This window comes from Dendropsophus ebraccatus, chromosome 7 (genome assembly GCF_027789765.1).
Source record: "Dendropsophus ebraccatus isolate aDenEbr1 chromosome 7, aDenEbr1.pat, whole genome shotgun sequence".
Lineage (NCBI taxonomy): Eukaryota > Metazoa > Chordata > Amphibia > Anura > Hylidae > Dendropsophus > Dendropsophus ebraccatus.
In genome coordinates, this window is record NC_091460.1 from 71,565,761 (window position 1) to 71,585,436 (window position 19,676).

The following is a 19,676-nucleotide window of genomic DNA, read 5'->3' on the forward strand; positions in this document are numbered from 1 at the left end:
CCACTCTCCATTAACAACTACAGGATATAAGGAAATTGTTAAATATGGTCAGGTTACACTGGATTCACACACCACATTATTTTATGTTGTGTCTTCATGATGTCCTTGTTGGTATTTATTATCACTAACCTCTGTAGCTGAGATATAAGAAGCATTTCATACAAAGCATTTTGGTCTGTAGCATATTGCCGGCATTTATTTGAGGGGGGGTGGGGGGTGTCAATGGCTTTTTTCTTACCTTCACTTTCTTTCCTTTTTTTTATAAAAATAATGTTAACACAATAACACAATAATATTAATACTTCCCTTTATAAAACCATAGCCAGCTTGGCCTCGTACAGGATCTGCATAAGGGAGGCATCAGCAAGCAGTTTATTGTTTAACCATGGAGTTTCACATTTTTTTTTATTATTGTTATTTCTGAAGGCTACATTTCTCGGTAATAGACTGATCTTGCTTTGGTTCCTGGTGGCCTTAGCCTCATGGTTTTGTGCAATTTATAAAGTGAAGAAGATCATGATTTTTTTAAAATATGCTGATATAACTTTATCTATTCATCTCTAATTACTAAGTTACTTTCTGATTGACCTTTCATTGATGTAAATGTAAAAAGAATATAATGTCAGTGCAGGAGACCAATGCCATTTTACACAATTGTAATAAATATTTTAGCTTTTACTATCAGGTGAAACTGGCATTAAATGATTCGCTCTAGTCCTATAGTATGGCTGACAAAAGACTGGACTCCTGTGCATTATAAGTAGTTACTATTTAAAGCATTACCCCAACACAATGGTTGGTAGCATTGCTTCTTTTTATGTAGGGCCATGATGACTTTTCCACAAAAGAAAATAAGGCCAGTTTCACACGTAATGCATCTGCAGCGGATTTCATGCTGTAAATTTGCAGTGAAATCCGCTGTGGTTCATTTGCGTGTCATTTTCAATGAGAATACATTCTCGATGCAGTATTGACAACCCCTTTCGAGTATGTAAGTGACAGCCCCCTTAACCCTCCAGCGGGAGGGAGCTGTCGCTTACAGATGCGGATCCGTTACGTGTGACACTGGCCTAAACAGGATTGGGAAAGTCATACATATTAGCACAGCACAGATATGGCTTAATATTCACACACAATTTTTTTCCAGGAGGGTATTCTAAAGTTCAAGGTATCCTGTTCATATTGGCTGCTGTATAGTTTAGGACCAGCAAAGGCACAATGGGCACCTTGAGAAATTATTGCATATCAATATGTTTGCTATAAGCAATAAAACTATTAGTGAGAAAAACTACATATTAGGTTCCTACAATCCTAAAATGTAATTTATCATACTAGAATAAGTTTTTTTTTTTAAAAAAAGCCTAGCTAAGGTTATGTTTACAGAGCGTAAAAGTACAGCCGTTGTTGCAATCTGCAACAACGGCCGTACTTTGTACGTCATGACACCCTGCATGTTTTTCTATGGGATCCCAGCCAGAGCGTATACACGTAGTATACACTTCGGCTGGGATCCCAAGCGGTGCGGCAAAGAACTGACATGTCAGTTTTCTGCGGCCGCTAATCATTGAATAGCGGCTGTAGAAAACCATGTCAGTGCACACTATGAAACGAGTGGCTCCGGCCACTTGCTTCGTAGTGTGCAGTGGGAAGTCCTGATGCGGGCGTGCGCTGATGCGCCCGCATCAGAACTCTGCGGCCATAAAGATCATCCAGCCGGTACTGCAGTATCGGCCGGGATGATCTTTTTAGAGACCGTCCGCTCCGTGACCCGGTCGATTCACGGAATGGCCGGTCTCATACGCCATGTGAAGATTTGAGGCACAAACTTTGATGCCCACACGAAATAAATGGTTCTACTAGGTAATAGAGAATAAAATAAATTTTTGGATGATTCGCTAGCATTTTTTTCTTTTTATCTATTAAGTAATGACTAAATCTTTGGGATTTTTCTTTGAATACAACAGACTACAAATAAAGGTTATAGCAAAAAAAAAACAAAAAAAAAACCCATAATTACTTTTGTTAAAGCTATCATTCATTAAGGAATTCCATCTTTCCCATTATTGATAGTAAAGTAAGCAGACACAGAATCAGAAAAATCAATTCCATTCCAGTTTATAATGCCACATATGTTTACGTAACCCCCTGCTATTTCCAATTATGTCATTTTCATGGATGGAGTCACTTTTTCTGCTTTTGAAATCCAATAGAGATAAAGTAGTAAATTATCATTTAAAAAGGTGCCGCTGATTTCTCCCATCTTGCTTTTGATGCTATTATTGAGTCATTATTTTATTGATTAAATACTGTCATGCTAGAAAGAGAATTATTTTTGTCTACTTAGGAAGGGAGGAACCCTAATTTTAAATCTTGTATAATGGTAAAGCCACAACAATACCTATCCATGGAAAATGAGTATAGTAATTTATTTTATTTTATGTATTTATTTACACACATGACCTGCTATATGGTCAACATTTCCACCCTAAGAGAAAAGGTAAATAGAGAATTTTCTCCCTCACATGTTCACGCTCATTGTATTTTATTTGTGTTATGATACGTATTAACACTATAAATAATAATAATAATAAAAATAAATAATAATAATAATAATAATTATTATTATTATTATTATTATTGCAGTAGTAGTACTTTAGGGTTATTGTTGGACCCCCATTAACTCAAGTGAATACAACCATGTAGTGTTATATAGATGTTATATTGGCAAAACCATAGCAAAAATGCATTGCAGTCAGTTCTACTTTTTGGTGTGTTTGTAAAATATTAGTATTTTGTACATTGGGTATATCCTTCTCCCTGCTACATACACAGATTGTGCCCAATATTTTTGGTAGACCACACAGAACCTCCTGGTCTATTACTAGTTTACCACTTTAACTGTAAAAGGTCCTTAAGACATGCAACCTAACAGAGGCAGTAGGAGACCTTTTAATAAATATTGAGGTTAAAGATTTAGAGTGGACACTGGGAAGAAGTACACAGTGTAAGGAGAAACGTATCTGCTTGCTTAAATGAAAGGAAACTATGTGGCATTTTCAGTTATCATTAATGTAATTTGCTTTGTCCCTGAAAGTTTCGAGATGGCCTGGGCTCAGGAAAAGCCATTAATAGCTAATTATTGGGTGATGACACTTGACACCCTGCTGATCAGCTGCTTGGGCAAGTTGTAAACATGGTGTACAGAGTCAGAGCCACACATGATGGAGTTTCACAGCAGTACTGCAGCGTCTTCACAGAAATGATGCAGTAACACAATTAAATGATGCTAAATGGCACAGAGGATCAGACCTGGCACTGCCAATCCCACCTGGCCAAAATAGGAGGCATAACCTCCCATATAAGATAACATCGGATAAAGTCTTTATTGTGGGGCTCAAGGGCAAAGACAAAAGATGTTCAATCATAATATGTGCGTGGACATGAAAAGAAAAAATAAATAAATTAAATTTAAAAAGTTCTTTACTTTATGCCAATATCGACGTTACAGGTAGTAACTAGAGATGAGCGAACCGGGTTCGGGTTCGAGTCCATCCAAACCCGAACGTTCGGTATTTGATTAGCTGGGGCTGCTGAACTTGGATAAAGCTCTAAGGTTCTCTGGAAAACATGGATACAGCCAATGACTATATCCATGTTTTCCACATAGCCTTAGGGCTTTATCCAAATTCAGCAGCCACCGCTAATCAAATGCTGAACGTTCGGGTTCGGAAGGACTCGAGCATGCTCGAGGTTCGCTCATCTCTAGTAGTAACAGTGTGCTGTGTGGGTCGGACCACAATGAAATGACAAAGTACTGCACATAATTCAGTAGCACAATGAAACTGCAATGTGTGAACACAGCCTAGATCCGGGGTGTCAAACTCAAATACACAGTGGGACAAAATGTAAAAAATTGGACAAAGTCGTGGGCCAACCTTGATAATAATTGAAGCGCGAATACAGCAGTGCTGGCACTGTCAGTAGTGTGCGTCTCCCAACCCCGTGCACTATGATAAATGACATGTTAATTACTATGACATGATTAAACCCCAACCCATATAATAGCCAATCCCCCCAATAGTGCCCAAATAGTAGCCAACTCCCCAAGTGTCCCATATAGTAGCCAGCTCTTCCCAATAGTCTCATATAGTAGCCAGCCCTCCCCAATAGTCTCATATAGTAGCCAGTCCTCCCCCATAGTGTCATATAGTAGCCAGCCCTCCCCAATAGTCTCATATAGTAGCCAGCCCTCCCCCATAGTTTTATATAGTAGCAAGCCCCCCAAGTGTCCCATATAGTAGCCAGCCCTCCCCAATAGTCTCCTTTATAGTAGCCAGCCCTCTCCAATAATCCCATATCGTAGCCAGCTTTCCCCCATAGTCCGATATAGAAGCTAGCCCTCCCCCATAGTCCCATATAGTAGCCAGCCCCCCCAATAGTCTCTTATATAGTAGCCAGTCCTCCCTCTTAATCTCTTATATAGTAGCCAGCCCTCCCCTATAGTCTATTATATAGTAGCCGGCCCTCCCCCATAGTCTCTTATTAAGTAGCCAGCCCTTCCCCATAGTATATGATAGTATATAATAGCCAGCCCTCCCCAGTAGTCTCATATAGTAGCCATGGCAGGCCAGATGTAATTAAAACTCTGAATTGCCTGGCGGGCCAAAAATAATGGCACCGAGGGCCAGATTTGGTCCGCGGGCCAGAGTTTGACATGACTGGCCTAGATGTTTGCAACAGATGTGGGCGGGGAATGGGCAGGGTGGAGGATTGTGATGAACAGCTGAGATAAAGCAATGCATTCTGGAACCTGTAGTCCTGTGTACAACTGCTCAACCAGGAAGTACAGCCACACAACTAAAAAACAAACAAACAAAGCAAATGGATTTCTGGTAGTTTCAAAATTGGGTAAGACAGGTAAGCAAGGCTATATACTTCTTAAGCAGGTTTATTATCTTTTACCTCTACCTGGAGTTTCCCTTTAAGGTTCATCATATGGGTCTAAGGGAATGAAATGAAGGGCAACAACTAAAAATCCTTCTTCAGGGTCTTTTATCTATCTCAATTCAAAATTGTAAGAACAAATAGCCTATCCCAACACTGGGGTAAACAGAGCAAGTTTCAATAAAAGTACCACATTGCACTGACCATTGAGAAATGCCTATGTTTATATAGGGACAATATAAGGCTATGTTCACACATAGTATTTCTGTCAGTCTTTTGGTCAGTATTTTTTATAACCGGTCCTTTGGTCAGTATTTTTGTTTGAAAAAACACTGACCGAAAGGCTGATGGAAATACTATGTGTGAACATATCCTAAAGATGTTTAATAATAAAATATAATAATATTGCTAGAGTAGTTACTTACTCAAAGAAGGTTGTCCATCCAGTTTCATCACTTTTTGTTGCAAGGAGTCCACTGTTGCCATGGTAGGTAAATAATACCAGTTCTTGCCCCTGGGCAGTCATGCTCTTTAGACAGCCATTGGTCCCAATTGTCAACCAGATTACTTGATTGTCAGGTGCAACAATTCTCACTGGCATGCGGTTTGGATCTCTTCTGATCCGGAGGGTATTTCCATTGCTGTCAGTTACTGCTGTTATATCATTTTCATTGCTGTAGCTAAAGTTATATAAATAGTCTCCAGTGATTAAGCTCATTGTATATTGATGGGTGCCATTGACATCAAAAATATAAAGTTCTTGCTCAATCGGGGATGCAACTTCATAATAGTTACTAGAACTAAGCACAGGCTTGTTTTTGGAGACAGCACGGATTCTAATATTGCCCAGATCTGCGATGTATAAGGTGCCATCTGGGGAGGCAGCAAGTGATGATGGGGCACTTAATTTGGCATCTTTTGCATAACCATCTCCATTTTGGTAGCAGTCACAGTTAGCATCATTTTTGCAGTCACACTCGGATGGTATACCCGCGACCAAGGATATCTCTCCATCAGTTGTAACCTGACGAATTCGATTAACCTTCTTTTCATCAGTTTCTGTGATGAAAAGCACTCCGCTGTAGGATACAGCTATAGCTGTAGCTGATTCTAGTATTGCTTGAACTGCATATTTTCCAACACCTGGAACTTGGCAGTACATTGGCCTCCCTGCAGCAATGCGGACCTGACGGTTTTCAGTGATTTGTAATACTACATTGTTGTCCAATACATAGATGGAGTTGTCCATTGGATTAATGGCCAAATCTGTGGGCCATTCCAATCTTACCTGTTGAATGCAAAGTGGCAGGTGTTGCAAGTTGTATTTATTTGGGAAAAAACACAAAAAAAAAACAAAACATTTTCTGAAGATTATAAATTAAATATCATATACATTATTTTGTCTATGTATTCCATTCATATGTGGCCAGTGCACCACCACACATATAGATTATCTACAGCTTAATTTGGGTTGCCAATGGGGACAGACACATCTCAAAACTATATAAGGACAACAACTGTCCAGAAATAGAAAAACATGGTTGCTTGCTTCCCAAACAGCAGCCACTTGTCAGGTTGTTTGTAATATAGCCCCATCTACTTCAACAGAGATGAGATGCAATATCAGGCAAATGCAGTTTTTGGAAGAGATCCTAGATCCTTGATAAACTAATCATGGATCTTAAACAGTTACTGCATACATAACATAGTAATAGCCTGTGGCTAGGTTCAGACACTGTCTTCTTTTGGCTGTATTTTGGACGTCCGTCAATTTGAGGCCAAAAATACGTACGCTATTTTGAAATCATGGACGTCATTGCAAAATAACAGACACCATTGGATCTTAAAATGATGTATGTTCAAATAGACAGCCAAACAACCAAAAAAAGACGATGTGTTAACCTAGCCCATACATACTAGGCAACAAATTCACATAAGCTTAGAATACTATTAAATAGCTGTAGAAGTGTGGCGCTAGATAAACAAATTCATTGCATTCACAATGGCTTACTATACAATCATTATAGTATTGTACCTCGCTGATATGCATGCTTGTGTCACAGGTCAGAGGCCGTGCTGAGGTCAGGTCATTTGATCCCAGTAATGTTGATATGATTCCATTTTGATCTACTTTTCGGATGACCTTTCCATCCACAAAGTAGATTAATCCATTCTTATCCACAGCAATTCCTTTATACAAGGAGAGAATGGGTCAGGACCACATATAACACAGAAATACATTGCTGTCAGAGTCGACAAAGCATTACAGCATGAGATAAGAATAAAATAGTTATTAAAAATGGTATATGGCAAATGTCACATAAGATATAGACTGTAGCAGTCATGATAACAAACACATTTCTGTTACCCAGTCCACTAAAGGTATATTTACACGTAGTAGATTTAATGTAGAAATTTCTACAACTGAAAATCAGGGTCCACTTATTTAGATTGGGATGTTTGAAACAAAATATTTTTTTGACACAGAATCGAAAACTTTATTGATCATTACTGTATAGAAGTTGCCAAAGTATGTATTAATAATATCCTGGATAATGAGACTACTACAATGTATGCAGGAACAGATGAGCGGATATTAAACCAAAATCTGGGGACCTAGTATCACACATGCAGTTAAGCGACACATTGGGAAACCTTTATATTTTAATTTGGATTTCCATAGAAAGATGCTCATCATGAATATTGCCTATACACCTAGTTGCCTGAAAATATGGAAAAAAATATTCTAAACCCTTCCTGACATAACATCGAGCTGTCATCGGTGCACAACTTTTGTTTTTGCATGTTGAAGATTTATTGAGAAAGGTTCTATGGAAATATGAGGCTGTTAAGGGGGTACTCCGAGCCGGGGGGTAATTTTAAAGCGTAACTGTCATTTCAGGGTCATTTTTCCGAAAACATTAAATATCAACAGTACAAGCGATTTTAAGAAACTCTGTAATAGGTTTTATGTACTAAAAGAGTTTCCTTCTGGACTGAAAAAGCAATCTCCCAGCCTCCCCCCTCACATCAAATGAATCAGGATTTCTGTCTCCATTATGTGGCTATGGAGAGGGGAGGTGCTGTTAGGAGTGACTGAGCACGGAGGATTTCTGCACAGCACAACACCCTGCAATCTTCTCTCAGTAAGTTCATAGATAAGCACTGACCTTTCTGACACCTGAATTTAGCGTTTTAGGTGCCCAGAGAGTCTACAAACAGATGACCTTCATGTCACCTCTTCCTGCTCCCTCATCTCCCTCAGCCCCTCCCCCCTTCATAGGCTTACAATGGAGAGAGCAGAACCCGTCTTCACTGGCTTCTCTGTAATGAAGACGTGTTTGCCTGATAATGCACAGATAAGAAGTCAGGGGGGGAGGGGGGGAGATTGCTTCTTGAGTACAGAAGGAGGCTTTTTTGGCTGATGAAATCTATTACAGAGTTTCTTAAAATCGCTTATACTACTGATTTCTGCAATAAAAAAACAAACATGACAGTTACGCTTTTAACCCCTTAACCCCTAGACGACCCTGGACGTAGGGTTACGTCATGGAAGTCTGTCCCCAGACGACCCATGACGTAACCTTACGTCATGGGTGTTATTCCCGCTATGAAGCGCGCGCCGGAGCGGAGCGCGCTTCACAGCAGGTGGGGGCCGGCTGCAGTGAGCAGCCGGGACCTCACCGGTAATGACACGCTGCAGCGATCGCGCTGCCGCGTGTCATTAACCCCTTAAACGCCGCGATCGCGGCGCGACCGCAGCGTTTAAGTGTAAGTGACAGGGGGAGTCCCCTGTCACTTACCGATCGGGACCCCCGCAGTGTGACTGCGGGGGTCCCGATCGTTGAAACGGACTGCTGGAGGTCTCTTACCTGCCTCCATGCGGTCCAATCGGCGATCTGCTACACTGAGCCTGCACAGGCAGGCTCAATGAGCAGAGCGCCGATAACACTGATCAATGCTATGCCTATGGCATAGCATTCATCAGTGTATAAATCAAAGTAATGTATGTAAAAGTCCCCCAAAGGGACTTCAAATGTGTAAAAAAAAAAAAGTTCAAAACACTAACACACTACCCCAAAGCCCCTCCCCCAATAAAAGTCTAAATCACCCCCCTTTCCCATTATATAAATAAAACATATAAAAATGAATAAATAGATAAACATATAATATACCGTAGCGTGCGTAATTGTCCGATCTATTAAAATATAACAAGCGTCATTGCGACCGGTAAACGGCGTACACGAAAAGAGGGGAAAAAGTGCGCAGATTACCGATTTTATGTTACATTATATATTAAAAAAAATCAATAAAAAGTGATCAAAACGTCCGATCTTCACAAATATGGTATTAATAAAAACTAGAGATCATGGCGGAAAAAATGACACCCCATACAGCCCAGTAGGTGAAAAAATAAAACCGTTATAAGCGTCACAATAGGCGTCACAAGCGTCACAAGCGTCACAATAAATATATATAACATTAGAGAATCTGTGTAACCTGCATATGGTTGTGTTCGGACTGACCTATAGAATAATAGTATCATGTCGCTGTTACCATATAGTTCATTACGTAGACACAGGAACCCCCCAAACGTTACCATTTTGCATTCTTTCTTACGATTTCACCTATTTATATCTCCATAAATAATATATTTGGAATTCCATCATGCGTGTTATGGTAAAATGAATGACGCCATTACAAAGTACAACTATTCCTGTAAAAAACAAGCACTTACATGGCTTGTAGATAGAAAACTGAGAGTGCTAGAGCTCTTAGAAGGGGAGGAGGGAAAAACGAAAGCACTAAGATCAAAATTTGCGCGGTCCACTGGGTCATTTTGGGCCTGGTCCTCAAAGGGTTAAGGTCAAAGCCAATTTTCGTTTTTGCGCTTTTGCTTATTCCATTTTATGTTTAAAAGTCCATAGCGCTTGCATTTTTTCACCGAGAGACTTATATGAGCGCTTATTTTTTGCTAAACCAATTGTACTTTGCAATGACAGGCATTATTTTTCCATAACATATGCTGCGAAACCGGAAAAAAATAATTTGCGCTGTCAAATTGAAAACAAAAACGAATTTGTTTTGATTTCGGGGAGTTTTGCATTTACGCCGTTCGCCCTATGGTAAAACTGATTTGTTATGCATGTTCCTCAAGTCGTTACGATTACTATGATATATAACATGTATAACTTTTATTGTATCGGATGGCTTTTAAAAAGATCAAAACATTGTTAACAAATACACGTTCCTTAAAATCGCTCCATTCCCAGGCTTATAGCGTTTTTATCCTTTGGTCTATGGGGCTGTGTGAGGTGTCATTTTTTGCGCCATGATTTGATCTTTCTATCGGTACCTTGATTGCGCATATACGACTTTTTGATCACTTTTTATTACATTTTTTCTGGATTTGATGCGACCAAAAATGCGCAATTTTGCACTTTGGAATTTTTTGCGCTGACGCCGTTTACCGTACGAGATCAGGAATGTGATTAATTAATAGTTCGGGCGATTACGTGTGCGGCGATACTAAATATGTTTATTTATTTGTTTATTTATTAATTTATATTTATAAAATGGGAAAAGGGGGGTGATTTGGACTTTTATTAGGGGAGGGGATTTTTTATTAATAAAAACCCTTTTTTCCTTTTTTTTTTACATGGACTAGAAGCCCCCCTGGGGGGCTTGTATATACATAGCACTGATCTCTCATAGAGATCAATGCTGTGTATATACACAGCAAAGATCGATTAGATTGGTCATAGATTGCTATGGCCTGCTGCAGGCCATAGCAATCTATTGCCGAGCCGGGATCAGCGTCATTCCGACGCTGAGGCCCGGCACGGGCAGAAGAACGGATCTCCCCCCCGCGATCGCATCGCGGGGGGGAGATCCGACCCACTAGACACCAGCGGGATAGCGCTGGGATCACTGTGTATTTACAGAGCGGCGGCAAAGGCTCATGGGAGCCCTTCCCGCCGCTCGGCATGCCGAGAGCTTCCTGTCTCGCGCCGGCTCTTTTAAAAAGAGCCGGCGCGAGACAGGAAAAGAGAATGTGTATATTGTAAAATCACGGGAGTAAAATGAAATAATTCCAATTACAAATATTAATAAAATATGAATTTACAGCTTATTAGCAAAAAAAAAATTTTTAAATTTCGGCCATGATTGGTTCTCTTTAAATATAAGAATATTTTATTCTGGCTTTTTTTAGATTTATGTTTTTGGTGTAATAATGAGTATAGTTCACTGAGTGCCAAAACACTACACAATATAACAGCAAAATTCCAGCAGTATCCTCACCTTTTGGAGTGGTGAGCGTTGCCTCAACAGCCTTCCCCCCTTCTCCGCACCGCGCCTCATCAAAAGGAGTGCATTGTTCCCCTGTGCCAGCTATCACTTCTGCATTCTTAAGTAAGTCTTTTGCTCCCATAAGTGATTTGGGACGATATATTTTGCGGGTGTTTGCATCAGACACATACAAATCTCCTGTTACAGGATCAGTTGCCAGGTAATAGCGATGAGCTAAGTTGCTACTGTATAAATAAACAATGAAAAGAAGATTAGAGAATCAAAGAACATAGCATACGGTATAAATGACATTAAACAGAAAAGCAATACATGAATACACATGGGTTAAAGGGTTCCAATCTTCACGCTACTGGATAATTGGTTCTATTTGCATTAACGCTACAAATACAGCTTTATATTTGCTTTGTTTCTTTTATCAGTTGCTGGCATTATGTCGGTATAAGAAAAAGGACAGCTTACATAAATATGCAGAATCATTGAAATGGCCATCTGACTGGCTGCATTCACTGATTGTAAGGCTTCGTATAACATTCTCTGCTATACAGGTAAAATAAAATAACTCATGCCATCCCTCTACCCATTATATAACAATCACTCATATAATGTAGGTGCATGCAGCAGTACAACACTGACCAGTGAACCCATGTTATATTACCCTAAAGGGCAAGTATTATACATCCAAGCCTTAGCTGCCAGTGGTACGGCTCTAACCAATGCATTTTAGATAGCAGTTGGTACTCAATAGCTATCTCTTCTGATACATGCATGCTAAGAAAGCACATGCCTTCTGAATGGGAAGAGAGGAGAAAGATGCTGCCAGACACTTCTAGCAGTGGCGTATCTTCTTGAGAGCAAAAAGAGCAAACATGTTGTACCATTCTCTCCCTTAATTTCTGACATTTAGGGATAGTCAAGAGCCACTGTTTACATTAGCCGTTCCCTTTCATATCTGTGACTTTGGGCAACTTGACCCTATTTTACTGTCCACCAATATTTCATTAGATTACAATAATATTGCAGCTGTATAAAGATGGTCTAGAGCACTTCTTAAACTGTGAGGTGTTGAGGGTTTAGTACTGGCATTAGAAAAGGTGCTGAGGACATCAGTGCTGCTCCTGCAAGGGGCGCTGAGGAGGTCAATGTTGCAATAAGAAGAGGTGCTGAGAGGTCAGTGCGGTCACTGGAGAGGTGCTGAAGGGGTCAGTGCTGCCATTAGAAGAGGTGCTGAGGGGTCAGTGCTGCCATTAGAAGAGGTGCTGAGGGGTCAGTGCTGCCATTAGAAGAGGTGCTGAGGGGGTCAGTGTGGCCACTGGAGAAGGTGCTCAGGGGTCAGTGCTGCCATTGGAAGAGGTGCTGATGGGGTCAGTGCTGCAATTAGAAGAGGTAGAAGAGGTGCTAAGGGGGTCAGTGCTACCATTAGAAGAGGTGCTGAAGGGGTCAGTGCTGCCATTAGAAGAGGTGCTGAGGGGTCAGTGCTGCCATTAGAAGAGGTGCTGAGTGGGTCAGTGTGGCCACTGGAGAAGGTGCTCAGGGGTCAGTGCTGCCATTGGAAGAGGTGCTGATGGGGTCAGTGCTGCAATTAGAAGAGGTAGAAGAGGCGCTGAGGGGGTCAGTGCTACCATTAGAAGAGGTGCTGAGGCGACAGTGCTGCAACTAGAAAAGTTGCTAAGGGGGTCAGTGTGGCCACTGGAGAAGGTGCTGAGGGGGTCAGTGCTACCATTAGAAGAGGTGCTAAGGGAGTCAGTGCGGCCACTGGAAGGGGTGCTGAGGGGTCAGTGCTACCATTAGAAGAGGTGCTAAGGGAGTCAGTGCAGCCACTGGAAGGGGTGCTGAGAGAATCAGTAAGTGGTTGGAAATAGGAACAGGACTACTGCACTGTGGTGTTAGTTTTTTTTTTTTGCCACCAGAGAAATATTTATTGCTAGGAATAGTAAAATGGGTGCTCTGGGCCATTTTATCAAGATAAATACCGTACATAGTCAGACAGATATAGAAAATGAAAATCATTGGTCCACAATTTATTGGTATCTGGCAAATCACATACGGAACTTTTGTAATAGCCATTAAGCCTTCTATAAAGGTTTTACAAGTTATGCAGATGTTGGAGTTTGGATTGTGTCTTGATGATGTGACAAAATCTTGACCTTGCTCAAGGTACTTGCAAAGACTATGAAATCTCTTTTAACAGTGTGGCATTCTCCACATTTCCCTTGCTAACCTCCCTTGATAAATATATAGCAAGACATACATAGGTCAGTAGATGTGATATACATGGAGGGGCATATGAGATATGTAGAGGACAGATAGATCCAAAAATAGGTATATGATGGATACTTAGATAGTAAGAAATATAGATGAATTATCTGTCAGTGTCACATTTTCTTTTTACTAGAAACTGTAAAACATTTCAATTATAAGAAAGGACGAGTGTATAATTTCACACTTTTGTTGCTTTTACTACACTAATTGCAAGGTGCCAATTTTATACTTCTTCTTAATTATCACCAGCCTATACCTGTGATTTTACTAGCGCCCACATATTAGAGGGTATTAAAGCAAAATGATATGCTTGGTTTGTGTCTTTGAGCAGGTTCCTAGGAGCATGCCATGCTTTTGTTCATTGTGTTGCTCGGCATTGTAAGCGCTGGGTGCAGACATGCCGCACACAGAACAGACAGACAGCTCTCAAATTGCCCTTTTAGTAAACATCGGTGTCACTAATTTGCTAGAACACACATTCAAGAGAGTCATTTTCTATGAGTAATTTAACATTGTTCTTTTTTTCTGCTTTGCATTTAATCCTGGTGTGCAATTTTCATTAAAACATGCATCTTTATTCATGCGGCCCCAGCTAAATACGCCATTAGTTTAGAATAATCAGCGAATACTGTAGATTTTTTTTCTTTTAAGCAGCTGTGATCGGGCATGTCAAGCAGGGCACCATCTACATACAGCTTGTTTGGAGCACTATGAAATCTTGAGACAGCAGTAGCATGCTGTTTCCTTAGGGTGCCTGATCTCAGATTAGCTTTGGCCATGGTAACCCACATGTCACAGGGGCAGGAAGTTGGTCTTACATTTGCATAATGGAAGAGTAAAGGGAAATAGCATTGATAAACAATTAAAACTTCCATTGATTGAGAACAAAGAAGTTAAAGTTCAAAAGGAAAAAATGGACCAGTATGATTTATCATAGCAAAATAACAATAAAAAGCATTAAACCCTTGCATGACCGTCTGTCTTCTAAAAGAGTCTATCAGAGCTGGTATATAAGGGCATATTGCCTTGGCTAAAATCCACAATGATTTGGACTTAATCCACACAGTCTTCTGTGTCCATCATGGTGAATTTCTGAATGACAATCCACTTTACATTGCCTTCAATCGAAATGTCTTCCTACAGCTGAAAATTCTATGTGGCCTTAAGAAAATGCATTGTGGATTTTTTTAGCATGGAAATAATAGTAATGTCACTTTTATGTGCATGTCTGCGATAAGGCTTCGTTCCCACTGAGCAAAACTAGCGGAATTCCGCTGCGAAATTGTCTGCCGCGGAATGCCGTTAGCCTCCCTCTCATAATGGGAGTCTATTGGGAGGCGCGTGCTCCTGCTTTGTCTGCACTGAAGAATGAACATGGTCATTCTCAGTGGGAACGAAGCCTAATTCTATAACTGTGACATTCATTGTAAAATTTTCAATTTAAGCCTGTATCAAAATACTTATCCACATGGATTTTAGGGAACCTGTCACCCAGAAAAGTGGGGCCAAACCCACCCTACCTCTTAAAAGAGTGCCTGATACTTACCCCCTCCTGCCGCTCCCGCTCCAGATGCCAGTCCCGTTGTCAGGACATTGCGCTGCTCCTCTTTGGGCTCATTTTGCTAATGAGCAGAGATGAGCCCAATTTCCATAGGAAATCACAGTGCAGGCTTTCAAAGAAATCTACACCTGTTATTAGGTGACATAATGTAAAGCCAGCTCACAACTGCAATGTACGATTAGGCTCCGTGCACAAATTCCGCCAATTTTGCTCCGTGTGCACGAAGCCTTACTGTGGTTACTTGAAGTTACAGGACTGAGAGGGCAGTGTGCCTTGTCGTTAGGTAAACTTCCAAAGTGGTTATTCCCTCTTAAAAAAGTATGCACAGCAATTGACCTCAACAAAGAAAGAGTGTGTACAGTGTAAGAGTACAAATCTGTGGATAGCTAACTCAGGGGAGGGCTGGATGCTAGATTGGGTGGGAAGTCTTTGCCCTGAATGGAAGGTGCATAGTTAGGGCCATTTGGCCTCTAAAATAACTGAGACTTTCCTCACAAGTGTACATTAAAACTATACAGTATACTTTATGAATTTCTATTTAAAATGCATAGATGTAAGTTACAGAGAAATCGGTCATATAAAATCAAATCTGAGCAGTAGTCATTCATGGTTTATTCTTCTTCTAGATTAGTGTGTTGGCGTCTGGATCCCCAAGCACATTATTCTCTCTACTAAGTCAGTAATATGAAAATGATTTACTACATCCAGGTCAATGTCCCCTCAAACATGTTTCACTGTTTCCTCACGGGACTGGGACACAGCATAACCTACATTTGTAACTTACATACATATATTTGAAACTGAAAATTATTAAAGTTTACATTAAAAATGTACACTTTTTGGGCTGAGTTGTTATAGGGGCCAAATGGACTTTTGCAATGGTTAGCTGTTTTGGGGGGACAGTGACCTCTTCCAAAAACTAACTTGCCATCTACATCAAAATTTATATCCTACTTTTCTTATATATTGGAAAATGCTTAAGCATAGATAAGAACATTAATATGATTGCCGATTTAGAGACACACAAAACTGTATGACATACACCACAAGTCAGGAGGGAAAACTGTGTACAGTCTCAGGGTTTGGGCCTGTCATTTCAGAAAATCATATCTGAGCACTGAAGTGACATGTTTATAGATGTTTTTCAGAGTTTTTATGTACACAAAACAGCCTGTAATAAATTCCTGGTAGGTCTCCTTTAAAGGTTCTGAACAATGCGGAAACAAGATACATCTCATTTTGTCTTAGCATGACTTTTTCAGCTATACTTTGATTTAGAAATCAGCGTACAGTAATTTAATCACATATTCCTTAATATTGACCTTTTGTTTTTCCCTGCGCAATCTTGGAAGCGTTTGAACAGAATATTAAATATTACTCGGCCTTCATATCTTATAAATCGTATTCTAATCATACATTTTACATTAAAGATATTTAAATGCGGCCCCAATATTCCAAGTTTAAAAAGGAACTTTACAAAGAAAGCAAAGATCAAACAAAAACAGCAAAAAAATTTAAAACATCGCTCAGTAATGACATCAATATAAAGGACGGTTCTCAGGGCCCTAGTAATGCGGTTATACATGTAGGACTCATAGCTTTGTCTCAGTTTCTTTTTCTATGTTGTGCAATTATAGAACAAATAAAAGTTATCATTTTGCTAAGGACACCGGAAAAATGAGTTCCATTTGTGATGAGCTTACAAATACAAAACTAAAATAAATCTGCATCTCTGTGCGTGCTTTAAACATCTGTTCACACAGTACATGTGATTTAGTAAAAATAAATACATTTATAATAAATTAACACATTCTTCATACCAAAAGCAGGAAGCAATAATCCTGCTATTAACAAGGGAAGATGGGATGAGAAATTTCGTTCTGATATATACTGGATGCTGTAAGCATTATGCTTGGTGATAAATAATAAAGTTCACCTTGTCGACTGCACTTGCAGTTTCTAATACCGGAGAGAGAAATAGTTCAAGAGATTCTAAATAAATCCATTACATAATATAAAGAAGTGTGAACTGCACAGGAAGTGCATAGCAAGTTATTACCATATTGCTCACTGCATGTGGCTATACTTCTGTGACTGTCTTAGGTAAATAACCTTAATGCGAGAAACAAGATGCAAGGAGGTTTCAACCAGGAATGTTGTCTAAAACATATTTTCCATCTTAATATTTTATCATTTAAAGCATTCAGGTTGGTATGTGTATATATTGGAAAAAATTCTTTTCAGGGCTTCAAGGCTTCACTTCCTGGATAACATGGTGATGTCACGACCCGACTCCCAGAGCTGTGCGGGCTGTGGCTGCTGGAGAGGATGATGGCAGAGGGACACTGAGGGACACAGGACACTGGCCTATGTATAGGATAGGTTGTTAATATGAGAATATTGGGGATCGGACACCTGCACAATCATCTGTCATCAATCAACTGTCATCTGTACATTAAACTGATAAAAGGAGCTGCAGCATTCAGATGAGTACTATGCCGTCTTCAATGTGTACCAGAAACAGTGCTTTACATTTTGTGGCAGCTATGCCCAGTACTGGGGCTTACTATAGCCCAATCCCATATAAGTGATTGGATCTGAGCTGAGCATAGAATCAGACGTAGCCATTAGAAAATATACAGGGCTGTGTCTGACCATCATGTTTGCTTAGTCTCTGAGTATTTCATCAAGGGCCCATGACTGTTCTCTCTCAGCCTCACTAGAGAGTATTCTGGTTCGTATCCAGCCTTCCTGGTATCCTGATTTCCAACCTGTGTTTGACTTTGTTACCTGATGATTTGGACCTGATGATAACGTTAACCTTTTTTTTTTTTCTTTCTTTTCTTTTTCTTTTAACAAAACAAAAACACTTAACTTCATGTTGGGATTATACTTCTATACCAATATATGCTGATACACCTTAGTTATAAAACCATGGGTAGGAAAGGTTAATAACATGGATTACCTCTTTATATTGGTGCCTGTTAGAGATGAGCGAACCGGGTTCGGGTTCGAGTCCATCCGAACCCGAAAGATCGGCATTTGATTAGCGGGGACTGCTGAACTTGGATAAAGCTCTAAGGTTGTATAGAAAACATAGATACAGCCAATGACTATATCCATGTTTTCCACATAGCCTTAGGGCTTTATCCAACTTCAGCAGCCACCGCTAATCAAATGATGAAAGTTCGGGTTCGGATCAACTCGAGCATGCTCCAGGTTCGCTCATCTCTAGTTTTGACCCTTTGGCATGTTTTGTCCTCTCTCCCCCTCCTGTGCACTTATCCCAGAGTAGGGACTGTTTAAGGCAGATCCTCCCAGTAGGTAGAGCCAGTGGCGCAGGTGAGATAGGGTTGCCTTAATAACTACCTAACTTGACAAAGACATTGGCCCATTTTTGGCTGCCATGCTGGGCACTACTATAAATATTTGTCATACAACATCCGCACTTATTGTAATGTAATGATAAAACTGAAATAAACATATTAAGTGGGTCTCCAATACATCTTACAAAGCAACAAAGCGCAAAAGATGAATGAAGTTTATTTGCAGACTTACTCAGCAGGGTTTGTTATGCTTGTTTTTAGGATTTTAACAAAACCCTCACTGCAGCAGCCAAGATTTACTACCCATGTATATGTAAAGAATCCATTATGGCAACCCATTCTAGACATTAGCTTAAATCAATATTTGTCCTTTAATCCTTTCCTCTCCTCTTTCCTCATGCACTGTTCAATGGTGATTACCTTATTTCTGTGCCTGGGCATACGGCTGAGAGAATTAAAACTGAATTTTAAGAAACTTTAGGTTTAGGAGGTAAATGCACATTTTGTGATTCTTGCTAGAACAATATTAAAGATCCCTCTAAGCTTTAGAGTACCTTGTTAAAATCACTTGCACCACATTGTAGATTCGGCATTGGTAGTAAATACAATATAGCTTTTATTTTGTTGACTAAGCGACACTTGCTTAACGTCATAAAATGGTTCTTCTAAAATCCTTAGCAAAACTAAAAAAGGTCAAGAGGGCAAAGTCTGGCGCAGCGGGTTTAAAGCTGTGTGCCTCTAATGGACATAAAAATGGCCAATTATGTCTGGATACTAATCATGCTATGGGCAACTGCATAAAGATGCAAAGCGCTTTGATATTCCCTAGTTTACAGGGATACTTAAGTGCAACATTATTATTAAGGAATCTTTACAGAGGCACTCAAATCCCTGCTAGGAGTCTGCATGCTGCAAACGCTTATTAAAATTGTTCATTAATAGGCGAAAACAACATGGGGCTTTATTTAAAACAATTAGTAAAACAAGCACATTTTTTAGTATTAAATTGCTGCAAGAATAATCATATGGAAGTGGAAGTCCGGCTACTATTATTGTTATTTTAGCCTAACATGCTTTGTCTTTTGCATTATTTAATCCTATTTACAGTTAAAGCTTCATTCACATCAGCATCATTGTTTCCTTTGCTCTGCTTTGTCATAGGAGCCGAACAACCCGGAAAAGACAGCAGTGCCAGAATTACAACAATAGCCCAGATTTACTATTGAAAATACACTAGAAATCTGGCACAATTTGCCCCACACAGCTGATTCACA

At 39.9% G+C, this 19,676-nt stretch overlaps 1 protein-coding gene across 13 annotated transcripts in view; it reads right to left on the reverse strand.

Annotated features, from left to right (window-relative positions):
• TENM3 (teneurin transmembrane protein 3) overlaps positions 1-19,676 on the reverse strand; it is a 1,065,662-nt gene that overhangs the window by 33,074 nt on the left and 1,012,912 nt on the right. For all 13 annotated transcript variants that reach the window (XM_069977777.1, XM_069977778.1, XM_069977779.1 and 10 more), the window contains 3 exons: positions 11,248-11,480; positions 6,980-7,134; positions 5,370-6,232 (listed from right to left, as the gene is read on the reverse strand). In XM_069977777.1, the coding sequence (XP_069833878.1) occupies positions 5,370-6,232; positions 6,980-7,134; positions 11,248-11,480 (1,251 nt within the window). The remainder of the gene's footprint in view (positions 1-5,369; positions 6,233-6,979; positions 7,135-11,247; positions 11,481-19,676) is intronic.